At 41.9% G+C, this 18871-nt stretch overlaps 1 protein-coding gene across 8 annotated transcripts in view; it reads left to right on the top strand.

Annotated features, from left to right (window-relative positions):
• The window catches only part of Cfap97 (cilia and flagella associated protein 97), a 41924-nt gene that overhangs the window by 3706 nt on the left and 19347 nt on the right, over nt 1-18871 (top strand). Inside the window, exons 1-4 of one of the 8 annotated variants that reach the window (XM_076553363.1) lie at nt 6365-6416; nt 8251-8347; nt 12099-12149; nt 13266-14383. In XM_076553363.1, the coding sequence (XP_076409478.1) occupies nt 12103-12149; nt 13266-14383 (1165 nt within the window). In that variant the 5' untranslated portion in view covers nt 6365-6416; nt 8251-8347; nt 12099-12102. Of the gene's footprint in view, nt 1-6272; nt 6536-6676; nt 6922-8250; nt 8348-12098; nt 12150-13265; nt 14384-18871 lie in introns of those variants that run through there. The other 7 variants (XM_076553361.1, XM_076553362.1, XM_076553365.1 and 4 more) reach the window with 7 other exon arrangements.

Raw genomic sequence — 18871 nt, 5'->3', positions numbered from 1 at the left:
TTTAAATGCCGGAGAAAGCAGGTGTACACCACCGATCTTTGTCTAAGAATGAATCAGTAATGTTTATAGGATGGTGTTCCTCTGAGTAAGATTTTAAAACATCTAAATTATAGTGAGTGGGGTTCCATATTAGTAAGTGAAACATATTCATATTGAAAACTAATACGGAGTTAGGAAGTGAGAAATTGTGAAACAGTCAGCCCCACATGGGATGTCTCCATCAAACCCCTCCCCTCCGGGCTAAGGGATCCCGGTGGGAGAGGAGGCAGCAAAAGTATTAAGAGCAGAGGGGATGGAGGACGCCAAGGAAACGAGGCCCTCTAAATCAGCATGAGCAAAGCTCATAGGCACTCACAGAGACTGAAGCAGCCTGTGCAGGCCCTGCACGGGTCCCCTCCACATCCTCTGTATATAGTGTGGCTTCCGGTTTAGTGTTTTCTTGGGACTCCTGAGTGTGTGAACGAGTGGGTCTCTGGTTCCTGTGCCCGCTCTTGGGCTCTTTTCCTTCTGTTGGTTTGCCTTGTCCAACGTTGATGCTTTGATAGTTTTCATCTGGTTATATTTTATTCTGTTGTATTTTGTTATTACCTCTTGGGAGCCTATTCTTTTCTAATGAGGGACGGAAAGGGAATGGATCTAGGTGGGAGGAGAGGAGGAGAGGATCTTGGAGGAGTAGAGGACAGGAAAAGTGTAATCAGCATATATTATGTGAGAAAAGAATCTATTTTAAGTAAAAGGGAAAAAAGAAGACTTACCCAAAGTCACTAATCTTTAAAAAGAAACCAATTTTAAATTACTGAAAGCTAGATCAGCTTATGTCAGGGCAAATAATTATCAAGGTATATCACAAAACCGGACACATTTCCTGTTGACCTGAAATCCAGAGAATATGGTGTCAATTGTCTTTGCATTATGAACTACCTGCAAATAAGTCACCCGTCCACTCGATTTGGTGGGCTGCTATCAGCCTCAGACTCTGCTCTTCCAGGCTGGGCCTTTAGGGGAGAGGCAGCCAGCTGACACATAGCCCAGGAGACCATGTGTTGTTACCCTCCAAGAGGTTAGCGTGGGCCTCTTCATGACAGTGTCAGGCATGCAAATCTGCACATTTTCTTAAAGCTGATGCTGTGTTGTATTTGTCTCCTTTGGTGCCCTCAGGAGAAAATGGGGAGTGGGATACACGGGGGGGGGGGGATATTTTCTGTTTAATGTTTATATTTGTGTGTATGGGGGGGGTGCCCTAAGTGGCTAGAAAGAGGCATTAGATCCTATGGCGCTGGAGATATAGATCATTGTAAATACCAGATATGGGTTCCAGGACTGAATTCAGGTCTTCTGGGAAAGTGACAGATGCTCTTAACCACTGAGCCATCCCACCACCGTCACCCCTGCCCCCTACATGATGAGTGTTTAATAGTAAGTATAACTCATTTGTTTAGTCTTTTAATGACCTACCACAATCTAGCAGAATAAATACATTAATCAGTTTTTGGTGGATCATCGGGCTAGTGATTTGTTACTAAAAATACATTAAAGTTCCCATTTCTGGCCCTAGGGATCTATAATCCTTATAATCCACTCCCTTCCACTGAGCGGAGACAGAATCAGGGGGCACAGAGAACTGATATTTATGTCTGCTTGTTGTGAAGTTAATAATATAGATCCTAGACATATAATTTAATTTTTACTAATGCACTAATGTTTTCAAGTTATAAAACCTAAAAAAAGCCAGGCATGGTGGCACATAATCTCAGCATTTGAGAGGCAGAGGTAAGTGAATTGCCATGAGTTTAAGGCCAGCCAGGTCTACGGAGGGAGTTCCAGGATAGACAGAGAAATCTTGTCTCAAAAATCAAGATAAAAACAAACAAACTAAAAAAACAAAACAAAAACAAAAAAAGGAAACTCTACTGGACATTGATATCCAATATTAATGATTGGCAAGTTGTAAGTTATGACTATGTGATTTTTTTTTTTCAATACAAGGTTTATCTATGTAACAGTCCTGGCTGTCCTAGAACTTGCTCTGTTGACCAGGCTGTCCTGGAACTCACAGAGGTCTGCCTGCCTCTGCCTCCCAAATGCTGGGATTAAAGGTGTGTACTGCTACCACCCAGCTGACTATTTGATATCTTATGATCCCAAAATGCATAGGGGTTAGTTCATGTTTTTGAATCCTCTAAGTGCTACCTCACGTATTTGTTGAGGGCAGAGAAAAAATGATCAATATGGTCTGAATGTTTAAGTCTCCCTGCAAATTCCTGTGTTGAAGCCTAATTACCAGTGATTGGCTATTAGAAGGAAAGTAGTTAATGCATTTACACAGCCTGTATAGATGATGTTAGTGCCTCGTAAAAGGGGGCAGGCAGAAGGCTGTAGCTATGACTCATCAGTTAAGAGTTCTGGCTGCTCTTCCAGAGGACCAGGATGAGACTTCCAACACCCCTATGGCAGCTTATAACCATCTGTAACTCCAGTCCCAGGGCATCCAGCACCTTCTGGCTTCCTTGAACACAACACCCAGGCAAAACACCCATCCACATAAAATATAAATAAAGGTTAAAAAATGTTAAGGGGCCTATGAGCCAGGTGTAGTGGGGGCAAGCCTTCAATCCTAGACTTAGAAGAGGAGGAAGATCAGGAGTTCGAGGCCATCCTCAGCTACACAGTGAGTTTGAAGACAGCCCGAGCTCCCTGAAACCCTGTCTCAAGAAGACAAGACAGCTGCCTTGGCTCTTGCACCAAGTGAGAGGACACAGAGAAGGAGCCATCTCTGAGCCAGGAGTCAAGACTTCACTGGAACCCTTATCTGCTGGCACCATGGCCTCTGACTTTCCTTCCTCCAAAACTGTGAGAGAGGAGCTACTCACTCTACAGAATCTGTTATAACAGCCAGAAGGACAAACACCAGTGATGAGCCAAGACTTAAAAAAAAATTCAGCATCCGAGAGAATCATTATCAAAAGCCAGATGTTTCTATTGTAAAATACACAAGACAGAAAATTCACCATCATAATCATTTTCACACCATGTAGTAGCGAGTACATTCATACTGTGTAACTGTCACTACTGTCCATGTCCAGAACTTCTGCTGTCGGCCAGCTTGTATAGAAATTCTGCCATCAAACAACTTGCTATTCCCTCTGCCTCACAACCCCTTCATACTCATTCTGTTCTGTTCTCTCGAATTTGACTATTCTAAGCCTCATAGAAATGGAATCATGTATTTGTCTTTTCTGACTAGCTTATTTCACTTAGCATGGTATCTTTAAACTTCATTTCATAGCATGTATTAGGATTTCATTTGTGTGTGTGTGTGTGTGTGTGTGTGTGTGTGTGTGTGTGTGTATAATATCCTACTATGTATGCAAGTGCATATATAACATTTTCTCTGTTAATAGACTCTTGAGTTGTTTCTATATTTTGAGTGTTGTGAATAATAACAATGTTATGAATCTGGATGTACAAATATATGAGATGCTGCTTTGATTCTTTTGGGCATATATCCTGAAATGGAATTGCTGGTTCATATAATGCTATCGAATATTTTCAAGGAACTACTATAGCATTTCCTATCCTGCTGTTTTACATATTGACTATGCAAAAGGCTTCCAATTTCTTTGAGTCTTTGCCATCTTGTTGTCTATTTTAGTTTTTGCAAGAGGTATTTTTTTTTTTAAGATTTATTTATTTATTTGTGTGTAGTGTTCTGCCTGAATGCCAGAAGAGGGCACCAGATCTCATTATAGATGCTGGGACTTGAACTAAGGGACCTCTGAAAGAGCTGCCAGTTCTCTTAACTGATGAGCCATCTCTCTAGCTCCTGCAAGAGCTATTTTTAATCTGCCCTAGTGGGGCTAAAATGTACCTCGTTGTTTTGTTTTGTATGTTTGGTGTGAGTGTGGGGTACAGGTGTGCCACAGCGAAGTTGTAGAGGTTAGAGAGAAACTTTGAGGAGCCAGTTCTTTCCTTCTGCTGTGGAATCTGGGAATCAAATTTCAGGTTGTCAGGTTTACTTTGGAAATATTTTACCAGTTGAACTGCTTCCCTGGCCCTGGAATATGTTTTTATTGTGTTCTAGCATCTAATTTTGGTCATCTGGAAAGTATATTTACCCAGCAGACATGGTGATCTCATACGCCACCACTGATTTTGACTTGCATTTCCTTAACACATAGCATCTTAGTTACTCTTTTATTGCTGTGACAAAACACCATGACCAAGGCAACTTACAGAATGAAGCATTTAATTAGGTTTCCATTTCCGGAGGGTTAGAGTCCATGATGGCAGAGCAGACACATAGCTGGAGCAGCTGAGAGCTCCCTTCTCAATCCAAGAGGTAGAGGCACACTGGGAAATAGCGCAAGTCTTCTGAGACCCCCAGTGACACACCTCCTCCAACAAGGCCACACCTCCTAATCCTTCCCGAACAGTTCCACCAACTGGGGACCAAGTGTTCAAATATATAGAGGCCATTCTCATTCAAACCATCACACTTTGTGAAGTTGCCATGTTTTCCTGTGCTGTTGGCTATGTGTATCTCTTTTGGAGAAATGTCTACTCAAATACTGATTTCTACCCTGGAAATCAGTGCCCAAGTATTTTCATTAAGTAAAATTAAGTGAAATCCTTTCTTTTAGCCAACAAAATAAATAAATAAATAAATAAACAAATCCTTTCTCTTTGTTAATAATCAGGACCAAGAAAATATAAAATACATTGTTCAAAGTAAGAGTTCTTTCTTGAGTGTGACGGCTCTGGTTGTGATCATCCACACACATTTGATTAGAAACGCCTAGGGAATTAGTGAAGCTTGCCTCTGAGTGTGTCTGTGAGGGCATTTCCAGAGACATCATGTGGGCTCTGATCTCATCAATGGAGTGATCCTGGATGGATTCATAATATGCTGGCATTATTAGCAGGTGCTGAAAGAGAGGAGGTGGGGCCCGGGGGGTTGGGGGGTCACTAGAGGTGTCTCTGGCGTTACACCTTGCCCTGGCCTCTTCCTGCAGGGCAGATTCTCCAGCCTCACAATTACATGAACTGCTCGACAGTGCCATGAAGGACTGCGCCCTTTCAAACTGTGAGCCAACCAATCTTTCTTCATTGTGTTAAGGATTTTGTCACAGCTCTGAGAAAACAACACAGTGGCAAGTCCCTAGGATATAATGTTCAGGCTGTGCTTGCTTTCTTTGTATTCTCGTGTAAGTGTTCTCTGAGAGCTCTAACAAGCTACTACAAAGTTAGAGGGTATAAAACAACTCAGACTTATTTGGAGTAGGGTTGTGGAGGTCAGACGTCTAAAACCTAAGGCAGGTTTGAGTTCTTTCAGGGTAGAATCCATTTCTTTCCTCTTCTCGACTTTCCACAGCAGCATGCATTCCTTGGCTAGTTGACTCTTCCACACATCACTCTTTTGTGCCACAGCCCCTATAACTAACTGACTTGGAAGCTTGCTTCTCCCTCGTAGAAGGGCCCTAGTGATTACACACAATGGGGATCCTGGATAATGTAAATTTAATTCCATCAGCTAAATTCCCCGTGCCATATCAAGTAACATATTAATGTACTCTGGTGATTAGAGGGCGGGAGATCAGGAGTGGGGTGCCATCCCTATCCCTACGATGTGTTCACGAGTTCAACAAGAAGTTACGGCACTCAATAGAGATCATTTTTAGATTGCCTAACGTACACCTCCATCACCAATGGAAGGGCCTTCCTTCATAGGTTTACCTGCCCCTGCTGCACATTAACTCTGCTTGAACTGCATTTTATGTCTTTGACACGGGGTCTCACGATACAGCCCTGGCTGGCCTGGAAGTCCCTAGATAGGCCAGGCTGGCCTCGAACTCAGAGATCCCTTCCTCTCCGCTCCTGAGTGCAGAGAGTAAAGACAGGGCGCCACCACGACTGGTTTGTGTGAACAGAGCTTTGCTTGGAATAAAATACCCCCAAAGACACAGTCGCCCTCTATTTTTTTATTATTATTATTATTATGGTCGTCTTGTTACAGAATTACAAGATTGCAGCGATTCTTTGTAGGCGGTCGTCATCCCCGGTGCCTGGACCGACCGCTGCGCCGTGGGCATGCGCGTGGATGAGTGTTGTACGGCAGGGAGTCCTTGGTGCTCTCCTCTCCGCATGCCTCACCGTCCTCCCGAGGCCCCGTGGAGAAGATGCCGCTCCGGGACCCTCTTCCCCGAAGACGCGGCCCCGCAACCCGCCCACCGTTCCCCTTCCGCCTACCGCGTCCCCGGAAGCTCCCGCCGGCGCGCACGCATGCGCGCGCCCCGGCTGGCCTGGCGCGCCCCGGAGGGAGACCGGCGGGGGTGCGGCTGCGCGTGCGCGGAGCCGGCGCGGACCGGCGCGCCTGGCGGCACGGCGGCGCGAGAGGCCGCCGCGGTGGCGTTTCCCAGGTGAGCGGCTCACGGGCTTCCGCATCCGGTCGGTCCGCAGCCGGCGGGCCGGCCACCCTCCCCTGCGTTCGGGGTCCGTTTCCCCGGTTCGGAGCCCGACGGAGGCGAGCATCCCCGGGGTGGGTACCACCGCACCTCCGCGGGAGGTCGCCGGCTGTCCGTTCCCCCCGACCCCCGGCCCCGGCGGCGTCGCCATCCCCGCGGGCGGCGTGGTAACCGCTACGAAAACGGCGGCAGGGTGGGGTGGGGTGGGGTGGGGTGGGGTGGGGTGGGGGGCGGGGGAAACGGTAGCCCGGCCCCGCAGGACTCGAGAAAGCGCCGTGGTGGAGTCGGGGTCCGAGCCCCCTGGAGATGTGGCCACCGCTGCCCTCTCTCTCCCTGGGTTCTGGACCCCGAACCCACAGGCCCCGAGGAACTGTCTGTCTTTTGACTTCTCTACGTCCCAGAGTCTGGAGAGGGTACTGACTGGGGGTCGTGAACGAAGCCTCAAATTCCTGAATATCAGGTGTACAGTTTGGGCCAAGATTTCCGTATGCCCCATTTGGGGGCTCCCCGATAGATAGATATCTCGACAGATAAGGGCTATCACAAATGGACAAAATGACATTTTAAGTTCCAGGTTATCTGTGTATTCTTTGTGGTGTATCGTGAAAGCACTATGATTTCTATTGCTAGCGCAGTATGAGCTAAACATCGGTGTCTAGTCAACTCCTGGTGGCTTTGACAGAAACCTGTCTGGACCCACCAGAGGGTTATTGTGGTCACACGAACTGTCATTTGAGTTTACCCTTTCCCGGGGTGTTGTAAGATAATCTTAACTATCCTATAAAACCATTGTTTTTTCTTACTTACTTACTCCCCAATGTAAATTGAATTGCAGCATTTTTTTTTTTTTTTTGGTTTTTCTTTTTTTTTTTTTTAAATATTTATTTATTATGTATACAGAGTTTTGCCTGTATGTATGCCTACAGGCCAGAAGAGGGCACCAGATCTCATTACAGATGGTTGTGAGCCACCATGTGGTTGCTGGTAATTGAACTCAGGACCTCTGGAAGAGCAGCCCATGCTTTTAACCTCCCCCTTCTTTTTGGTTTTTCGAGACAGGGTTTCTCTGTGTTGCTCTGCGCCTTTCCTGGAACTCACTTTGGAGACCAGACTGGCCTCGAACTCACAGGGAATCGCAGCAATTTTGATGTAAATTTTAGTAAAAGAACTGCTAATGGGTGAGATTGTCAGATAAGTTTTCTTGGAAATTAAGTTAAATCACCTGTTTAGGTGCTTACAGCCACTTTTACCCAGTAGAAATTCTGAGTATAGACAACACCTCAGAAATTTCACATGCACTAGGAAGTGGGCCACCTCTCATGAGGAGAAAAGAAAATTATCGAGTAACATAAGCTGAAAACATGATGGTTTTTTAGGAAGCAAAGAGTAAGAACCCGGGCTGTCTTAAGTCTCCAGATGCCTTTGTGGGATAAACATTCTTTAAATGTTTACCTAATGTTGTTTGGGTTTTTTGTTGTTGTTTGTTTGGGTGTTTTTGTTTTTGTTTTGGAGACAGGGTTTCTCTGTGTAGCTTTGTGCCTTTCGTGGAACTCACTTTGTAGCCCTAGCTGGCCTTGAACTCACAGAGATCTGCCTGCCTCTGCCTCCACCTCCCTAGTGCTGGGATTAAAGGTGTGCACCACCAAGCCCAGCTAGAGTTTACCTAATTTTTGTAGATCTTTTTTAGACAGTGGGGATGTAAAGGTGAACAAGACATCAGGAGCTCCTGGGCTGGTAAGAATGGTAGTACCTCCTTCTCACCCCATCTCCTCTTCTCTCCTTTTTTCAGAGGCCAGTGGTCTCCAGCACCAGAGCTCAAGTGATCCTCTTAATTCAGCTTCGCTTGTAGCTGGCATTATGAGCACACACCAACTCTAGCCAGCCTGGTGAGGACACTACTGTAGGCAAAGTTTTAGACAAACCTCCTTTTATCTTCTGGTTCTGCTGTTGGACCCTGGAAAATTAATAGAAAAGACAGCTCTTATGTAGAGGGCCAAAGGACAACTTCAGGTGCCGTGCACTGTAGTCATGACAGCAGTGGGAAATTGAGTGGAATCTTCTAGCAAATCAACTTTTAGTTTGTCATCTCAACTTTTTGTTAAAATATGTACATGTTATTCTTCCAGTGCAGATAACTATATGTATTTATTTCAGGTATATATATTAACTATATCAGTTCTACAAACTTTGCAAGTGAATTACATAATAAACATTCTGATGTCTGGGTCGATCTGTCGAGTCTCACAGTTGTAATGTGGAAGCTGTCTGAGGCAATACATAAACCTGTGAATAGAGCTGTGTTCCAGTAAACTCTCTGCATTATCGTAACAAGCCAGAGTTGATCCTGAATAGTAGTTTGCTGGCCTGTGATCTCAATATTTTAATGAAATAATTTTACTGTATGCAGTTTTTATCTGTCACAAGTAGTTATGTGATTACTCTCATTTCTATCTTTTATGTTTTTATTCTTACAAATGTCTTACAAATGAAGTTGTGATTCAAAGAGATTCTGACTCTTATATGTCGCTGAAAACAAATTGTCAGATGTCTTTTTAAAAACATTTCAGGTGCTGGAAAGGTGGCTCAGTGGTTAGCAGGCTGAACTGCTCTTGCAGAAGCCCTAAGTTGGCTTCCCAGTACCCTCTGTGGTGCATCTCACACACAGAAGCCTATAACTCTAGCTCCAGGGTTATACACTGTACAGGACTCCACAGGTACCTGCACACACACACACACACACACACACACACACACACACACATACACACACACACATTCTAGATGTTCTGCTGTTTGTATCACTGATGTTGATGTCCCCATGCCTTATACAAAGATCCTAGAAGGTGACTCTGTCCTCAGGTCATAGACATCATATTTGTAGTAAAGAAGACATTAAATCTCTAATTTGAACTTAATATCATGTCATTGACAGTTATTTAAAATACTTGCTAGGACTTCTACTGCAACAACTTACTTTCATAAAGTTAGTTTAAAGCAACAATTATGATATGTTTAGAAATGTTTGTGAATGGAAAAGTCTCCATTCCTTTGCCCTAGATTCCATGCTTCCTTCGTTAAAGTTACCCTTGTAAAAATTTAGCCTTTTTCAGGAGGACAAGATACAATTATTGCAGAGTCCCAATGAAAAATATATTCAAAAAAGATAACATTTGCTGTTAATTGTGTTGATAAGGAATAAAAGGGGATTCCTACCTTTATCTTTTAAAAATTAAATTTTAGTTTTATAAATTATTTGAGAGAATAGACTTTGATATCTATACAGATAAATGTGATAGCTAAAACTGCCCTAGATGTGTGATGGGATTCCATCTTTTTTGTTTGATCATTACTTAGCTTATAAATTATTAAATTTTACTGGACATTATATATGACTTTTTTTTTTTTCCGAGACTGAGTTTTTCTGTGTAGTTTTGGTGCCTGTCCTGTATCTCCCTCTGTAGACCAGGCTGGCCTCGTACTCACAGAGATTCGCCTGGCTCTGCCTCCCGAGTGCTGGGATTAAAGGCATGCACCACCACCACCCAGCTATATGTGACTTTTGTGAACCTGCTTATCATAATTTTAACTTATATTTCATGTTTAAGTATTTCAAATAACTAACAAGTTACATTTATAAATTTATCAAAAGAAATTAAACACTTAAACATTGCATATCAAATTACAGATTTAAGAGTCAGATTCCCTTAAGCATTTAAGGATAGGTTACAGTCAACAGTTTACAAGTCTATGGGCAGATAGGCTCAGTGGCAGGGAGCCTATCTAGCATGTCCAAGACCTCGGGTTTAATCCTCAACACTGCAAATTGTAAATAAGTAAATGAATAAGATTTATACCTAGCTGGGTGTGGTTGTACATGCCTTTAATTCCAGCTTCCTAGGGTCAGGGTAGGCTAGTCTCTGAGTTTGAGGCCAGCCTGGTCTACATAGCAAGTTTTAGACCAGATAAGGCTACCTAGTGAGACTGTGTCTCAACAAAGCAAAAACTAAAATTCATTTCTAATATATAAGAATGCTTCAAAACAAAGACAGAAAAAGTTGATAAAATGTGTGAATATACATACTTACTTTGACATTGTTAATGATAGAAATTTTGTTACTCCTTAAATCATCTCCATACTTAGTTTCTTTTTTGTTTTTTTTTTTTTGGTTTTTCGAGACAGGGTTTCTCTGTGTAGCTTTGCGCCTTTCCTGGAACTCACTTGGTAGCCCAGGCTGGCCTCGAACCCACAGAGATCCGCCTGCCTCTGCCTCCCGAGTGCTGGGATTAAAGGTGTGCGCCACCACTGCCCGGCCATACTTATTTTCATGCCTTTCCTTAGGCTGTGGGGCCACATAATAGTAAGTAAAAATTAAGTATGTCCTGGCTTCTGTAGGATACACATTACATAATCTTCTAGTGCCCAATTTACTGTACTTGAGTTAATTATAATTTAAATACAGTAAGCACATACTTGCCTCATTGGCTCCTTATTAATAATGGAATCATTTGTATGCCTGTTTTTCAACATAGCACTTACTTTTCCCTTTTGAATATTATTGTAGACTTAGGAGTTCCTGCTGAATTTTATATATATATATATATATATATATATATTTATATATATATATTTGAACCTGTGCAGTGTCAGCCCTTTTAAATGGTTGAACTTAATTATCGGTTTGATTAGGTTGATAAGTACCTGGATTATTAAGTAAAAAGCACCTCAGAGTATAATTGTGAGGACATTCTGGAGGTGACTAGAAGAACGTGGTTGGCAGCACCCCACTGACTTTGCCTTCCCTCTGCCATGAGATGTGCAGCTCTGCTTTACATCCTTCCTTTCTGTGATGGACCATGAGCCAAAATAAAGAATTCCTTCATTAACCTCCCTTAAGCTGCCTTATGCTACATATTCTTTCACGAGGTCAAACTAACTGGCTCCGAGGTTTCATTACCATTACTACAGGCATAGCTGATTATTATGCTCTCTGGCAACAGTCAGAGGCAGATAAGATGCTTATTTTTCTCTGCTTCCAGCAATAACATAAGCTGCCTGGGACTCCCTGATTGTTTTGTTGTTGTTGTTGTTGGGGGGGTGGGGGGTTGATTGAATGCATGTCTGTGCACCATGTGTATGCCCAGCGCCTGTGGAGGCCAGAGGAGGATGCAGATCTCCCTGGACTAGAATTATGGTCATCGTGTGGGTGCTGAGAACCTGGGTTCTCTTAAAGAGCAGTAAGTGCTCCACCCATTGAGCTGTCTCTCCAGCCCCTTCTGTTGGGGTTTTTGAGGTTTTGTTTTTAATGGAGAGTTGATTAGAAGCTAAAGACTGAACTAAGATTATCAGTAATGACGTGATATTGCTTTTAGGTCACTTTGAAAACAAGTGAAGAAATACTTTCTAAAGGCTATAGTTTTATAGTAGTGTTTTCAGCTTGCTTCTAATTGTGTTGGGGTAGTAAAATATTTTATATAATGTTTAAATCATTGTTGATGTGTATAAACCTATATATAGGTCAAGTAATTTAAGTAATAATATCCTTACTCCATACCAAAAATAACTATTTAGAAGTTTAATTCATTTCTTCTAATGTTGAATTTCATGTGTCTAAATAATGTGCTATTCTTTGATTTTAGACAAATGGCTACCAACTATAAAGTGTCTCATACCAGACCCCCTTTAATGCAGTGAGTCATGTATACTTTTCTGCAGTAATATTACCTGTGTTATGTCATAGCTTGTGATTAAATATTCAGGAGTTTTTTTTTGGAAGCTACCTGTACAGCCTGTCTATGTATCTTGGGGGTTTCTGTTGCTCAGTGAGAAAGGACGGGGAGAATTGGATAGACGTCACAGCTTCCTGTGTGCTTTGTCTTGAGTGTGTGCAGTAAAGGACAGAGTGAGGTGATGAGCAAGTAGTCGGATGCTGAAGCTTGGGATTTATACTGCATTCTTACCACCAGAATAATCGGTGATGAACTGGCTTAGCTGACCCTGTGAGGTTTTAATATCAACTGCAATTACGAATCATGCTTAGCAGTTTGATTTGATTGAGAGATCCCTGGGAGAGATTAACAAAGCGTAGGTGAGTGTGTCCGGGAGAAGATTTCAGGGAGAGAGTTAAAGCAGTCGGGCTTTAACCTAACAATGGTTCTATGGGTTGGTGGTAGAAACTGAAGAGGAGTCCCTTGAGTGTTAACAGATGACTGACTGGGAGTGTCACTGAAGGGCCTGCCCTGTACCTTTGCCCACCTCTTGGCTGCCATGGAGGATCAGACCATGAGCTAGAATAAATCTTCCTGGAGTTACTTTGTTTTGGTGTTTTGTGTGACAAAACAAATAGCTAAAAGCCTGTCTTTTCCTCATTTAAAACTCTCACTGGACTATGCAGAAGGGAGATTTCCTTTGGCTTAAGATACTGCTCTCTGTGATAAGCCTTCCCTGATGATCTCGTTTTCCTGTGGGCTCTGGGACTATTGGTATAACTTGACATCTCTAAAACCCCGTCATGACTTCACAAACCTGTTTTATTTTTAATTAGTTCTCACTTTTGGGGGTAGGGTGGGTTCGAGATAAAGTTTCTCTATATAGCCTTGGCTGTCCTGGAACTTGATCAGGGCGGCCTTGAACCCAAAAAGATCGCCTGTCTCTGCATCCCAATTGCTGGGATTAGAGGCGTGCACCACCACCGCCCAACCTATGGTTCTCTTTTTGTAGACTAACATTTCTCACTTGGGGAAAATACAAATGAAACATACTTAGAAATTACTCCAGTCTGATGGTTGAACTGTTCTCCTTTTCAGATATACCTTTGACATCATGGATCGATTTGGAGATATATCAGAAGGTGAAGTGGACCATTCTTTCTTTGACAGCGATTTTGAAGATTCAAAGAAATGTGACAATGATTTAGTTTTTCACAAGCAAAATGATGACCTTAAGGCAAGAATAGAGAAGGACACCAAAAATGTAAGCTTGAAATTTGAAATACAAAACAATGACCTTAAAGAGAGAATAGATAATGACACAGAAAATGTGAACTTGAAACTTGGAATACAAACAAAGGAAAATTACCTTACTCAGAAAGGAAATGAAAGAAAAGCAAAAGTTTCCTCAAAGGAATATCATGTAGAAAATGATGCTACACAAACAAGAAGTTCCTCATCGTCAGCCACTTCAAGATCCAAAAAATCACGTGATGCTCCAAAAGGACACAAATTACACTTGCCTGTTCCAAATAGAATTCCTAAAATTGTAAAAGGTGAAGATGATTACTACACGGATGGAGAGGAAAGCAGCGACGATGGGAAAAAATATCATGTGAGGTCCAAGTCAGCTAAGCCCTCTAATAACTTCAAAAAAAACGTAAATAAAAAGTATTCCAAAGTCAGTTCCTCCTCTTCTCTGTCTTCCTCATCTTCAAGATCAAGTTCAGACTTGTCAGATACAGGTACAGGATCTGATACCCATAAATGTGATTCACGATCATCATCAAGGAAACATGTTTCTGGCGTAACCCTCTCATCACCAAAACAGAGATGTAAATCAGGAAGAAAATCAGCAGGTACACAGTCTTCCAGTGCTAAACAAAAAACTGGTAACTGTAATGTGGAATCAGAAGAAACTGTAACAGATGTAACTCCTTTGTCAACTCCAGACATCAGCCCTGTTCAGTCCTTTGAATTGGGCCCATCACATGATCAGAAAGTAAAAGTTAAAAGGCAAGAAAATGTGAGCCGGGATGTGTATGAGGATGTGGAGGCTTTAAAAAATGATTTAAGATCTCTGAAGTCAGCCAAAAGGAAAGAAAAGCATGGGCAGAATTTTGCTCCAAAATCATCAGTGTTAGATGCAAATCTAGACCATAGATCCAAACAAAAAGTCTTAAATGACACCATGGACCTTAATCATCTATTGAAAGGTAATTTTTTAAATTCTGTATATTAAATTTGAATATTAATAACTAAACATATATGTACTATAAATATGCATGGATTTTCTGGTCCATATCTTTGAGATGATTGACATTTTAATAACTTGCCAGATATATTCCATTATTCCATAAAACATTTGAATATCATTTGAATTGTCAGATCATTGCAAAGACAATCAATTAGGACTAGAACTTTCAGACTAGTTTTCAATTCCTCTCAAACTCTAAATGCCTATCTCTTTTCTGAGGCAGTTCTGTCTTCTCTCTTGAGCTACAGTAAGGATCTGCAGTGGTCTTCACCATTCACCTTCAGACATGACTGTCCAGAGAACATTAGCTCTTGAAGGACAAGACCCTTTGTAAGAAATGTCTCCAGATAACCTGCACTTAGTTTATTTCCACAAGTTGACTTAGTTACACTCTTCTTTCCTGAACTAGTCATTGGCCGGCGAGAGAGAGATAGCTGAAGCAAATCAGACTCCGGCTGGAGTTAGGAGTGGGAGGCGGAAGGCCCAGGGTCTATTGTGGAGGAAGGTAGAAATAGGTGCCAATTGGGCAGTTAGGTTTGTTCGCTGCAGTTCCTCGAACTTTAGGGTGCATCTAGATCACCCTGGAATCCCATTCAAATACGTATTCTGCTGTGGTAAATTAGAACCCAGACAGCTAACCATTTAACCCTGCCCTGCCCAGTGCCTATTGCATTTCTACTTGCCAAAGGGTCATGGTTCCTATCAACATACAATTTCCTTCATGCATACTAGGATGTGTGTGACAACGCATACAACAATAAACAAGAGCTGTAGGGATGGCTCAGTGATTAAGAGCATTTGATGCTCTTGCCAGAGGACCTGGGTTTAGTTCGCAACACACACATGTTCATAACCATCTGTAGCTACAGTTCCAGGAGATCCAACACCTTTTGGCCTTATTGGACACTACATATGCATGGTACATGTACATACATTTCCAGCAAACACCCATACATATAAAAATAAGCCTCAAAAAACAGATACAAGCATCCTTGTTACCATCTAAACTGTTTCTAAAACTTAGCTAGATGCTAAGAATATATATATATATATATATATATATATATATATATATATATATATATATATAGTTTTTAAGTCAGAAGAGTGATTACCACCCCCCAATTCCTGATCACTTTCCTCAGTTACAGTTAAAATACCATGGAAATTTTTCCATTTATTCGCTGTACAGTGGCAAGCCTTGCTGTAAGAAACTTGCAGTAACTCCTCTGGCCTTTGGTTGTTGAGACAGGTTCTGCATAGCCCAGGCTGCCCTTGAACTTTTATGCTCCTCCTACTTCTGCATTCTGAGGACTGGAGTTAAAGTTGTGCATCACCATAACCACCAAGTGCTTGTAACCAAGGCAAAGGAACAGAGGGGACACGTTGCTAATGAGCATATCTACTGTTGGATTCCATGAATAATAGTCCCCCAGGGAAGTCTTCATAGTAAAACATTTCAGACTGTTAGTTGATTGCATAAGATACATCTTTAGTTTTCGAAAGTTACTATTCATGCTCAGTTTACATCATGCTCAGTTTACAACATGAAGCTTTTCAGACCCTCATAACTTTTCTGTATTTTTCTCCCATGTGCCTAAACCTTGGTCATGATGTAGTTGATCCCCATTTGTGCCTCTCTGCATCATCTCATAATGTACTTCATCACTTTCATGTTCTGCCAGATGGGCGTTTCTAGACTGCCTCTGCTCATCTAGTTGTTGGACAGCCTTCCTTCACTGTTGGACGATAAATCTACTTAATGTAGGGAAGATGATCATGCTAATGCATAACATGTTTAAAAACCTTCTAGTAGAACATGGTCCTGTAAGCAAACAGCACACTGTGTCCTCCCAGTGTAAACATTTTCACTAGCTAAGTATAGGAGTTCAAGAGAAAAACTTAATTCCCGAAATGAGTTTCGAGTAAAAAATTTCACAAATTGTTACAACAGGCAAATTTTCAAATAGTAAGAAGTGCCCATGTAGCAAACAGTGTAAAACAGTGGTTTGAAAGATTGTTGCTTATTAAATATAAATAAAAATTAATAGACCGGTAGAAGAGCAAATATCCCAGTATAGTCAGTGGAATGGTGAAACAGTGTTGAATTGGGCACTTAGTGAAGTAGATGAGATTCTGGGAATTAAAACACAAAGCTTTAGGCTTTGCTGTTATTGAACTAAACAGGAACTACAGGATGTGGTAGTTGATATAAATTGTTGAGTCCAGTCTAGACAGAGAACTAAGAGATATATCAATGTTCACTGAGAACTAATAGATATATCAATGCAGCCTGGTACTAGAAACATAATTTTAACAGACCTTGAAAGATTAGTACCATTTTAGCCTCTTAGCTCTATGAGGAGGTTAACTTGGGGAATTCCCATTCCCCACAAAGACCAACTGGAATTAGATATCTAACCTTGAACTAGAAATCCTTGACTAGGCATTGAGGGACTTAGAAAATGGAGCAGTAAACACATTTTGATACAAGGTTCTATCATGAGTGTGATATATTTGGTAAGCATTTAAGGAGTTGAATGGACTGGATTAAAGATACATTTCATACTTCATATATATAAAATTGGATCACTTTTGAAGGACTCTGAAAGGGCAAAGTAAAGACATTTTAAAAATTTATAGTCTTAAATTTTATCTCCACTTTTGAGAAAAAAAATGTAAGAGGAAAAAGTGAGAGTAAGGAAGCATTGATAAATGAAGAAACTGGTTATAGTGTTTTTACTAAGGTACCTATGTGGATATTATGGAGGGGATTAAGGGAAAATGCTTTACAGACCCCAATAGTGAGAGAGAAGGCTTTGCTGAGGTGATGAGCCTGCAGCATGCCCTGCCTGGCACTACAGTTTGATCTCATCTTTACGGGCAGGTTACCGAACACATCAAGCATTTGAGAAGGCTGAAGGCAGCAGAGAGGCCCTATCACTATGATAAACCTAACACTGAGAACTGATTTTCTTTAAGCAAGGCCAGTGATTTTAGAGAGCTCTGAGGACAAAGGGATTGTAACTAATAAAAGTGACCTTGACTTGCTTTTTGCATTCTCTGTCTGCTGCGTAGAATCAGTGGAGTCTTGGAGGGGCTCCTCAACAATGACAGCACACAGTGCAAAAGCAGCGATCAGAAACCAGCTGTCTTCTGCTAAGCTAGGCTTTTAGAAGCAGACAGAGCTGTTCCGCTCTTCCACACACGTGTTTTATTTAAAAGGAATTAAATTCTATTTATGTATTTAGTATGTGTGCACATGCACGTGTGTATCCAGGAGCACAAATGTGCCAGAGCATGTGAATGGAGGTCAGAGGACAATCTGAGGGAGTCCGTTCACTCCTCCTCCCACGTGGGTCCTGTGGACCAAACTTGACTTGTCTGGCTCAGCAGCAAGGGTCTTGCCCTCTGTGCCATCTTCCGACCCTGCTGCTTCTAATAGAGATGCTAGGTTGACGTGTGGTCGGTGTATTGTTACTGACAGAGGGTGGGGAAATAGCTTAGTTTTTTTATTTTTTTCTTTTGTACTATTGGGTTTTTACATATTAAATATTGGGAGATGTAACCCATGGAGACATTTGGGTGTCTCAACGTTTAGGCCTCAAAATCAAAAAGTTTAAGAACTAGGAAAATGGAATTACAATTTATTACTGTAGTAGTCATTGTATTCTGAAGTTTGGAGAAAATTTTTGAGAAGATAATTTTTTAACTTTTTTAAAAAAGGAAAAAATACCAGGTTGATCGCAGTCCTCGGGGGGAGGATTTACCCTGGAGGAGGTGGGAGTGGGGGGTAGACTGGGGGTAAGGGGAGGGTGTGGGAGGGGGGAGAATAGGGGAACCAGTGGCTGATATGTAGAACTGAATGGTATTGTAAAATAAAATAAATAAAAAATAAATAAAAATAAAAGGAAAAAATGAGAGGGGGTGCACTTCATAAAAGCTGTAGGAAGAGAGACCAAACAATATAAGTAAGTTATTTTAACTTAGAAGACATTGTGGTTGTGTTAAAAAGTTAAATCAAAATCCCAGCACTCGGGAGGCAGAGCCAGGCAGATCTCTGTGAGTTCGAGGCTAGCCTGGGCTACCAGGTGAGCTCCAGGAAAGGCGCAAAGCTACGCAGAGAAACCCTGTCTCGAAAACCCAAAAAAAAAAAAGTTAAATCAAGAATATTACTCAGGCTTAAATAGGAAGAATGATCTGGTCTATGCTACAGTGTGGATGAGGCCAGAGAACATTATGCTAAGTGAAAGAAGTCTGGAAAAGACAAACACTGGAGGCTGAAGAGATAGCTCATTAAAGCCCTTCTGAGGAAGGGCCTGAGTTCCAGCTCTCCCAGCCATCTAGAAAGGCGGCCATGGTGCTGTGTGCTGGTGTAATTCCAGCATTGAGGAGAGAGAGAACCAGGAGGTTCCTGGGGCTCACAGGCCAGCCAGCCGAGCCTGAA

Source organism: Peromyscus maniculatus, chromosome 17 (genome assembly GCF_049852395.1).
Source record: "Peromyscus maniculatus bairdii isolate BWxNUB_F1_BW_parent chromosome 17, HU_Pman_BW_mat_3.1, whole genome shotgun sequence".
NCBI lineage: Eukaryota > Metazoa > Chordata > Mammalia > Rodentia > Cricetidae > Peromyscus > Peromyscus maniculatus.
Note: the sequence above shows the minus strand (reverse complement) of the source record. Positions and strands in the feature narration are given on the sequence as shown.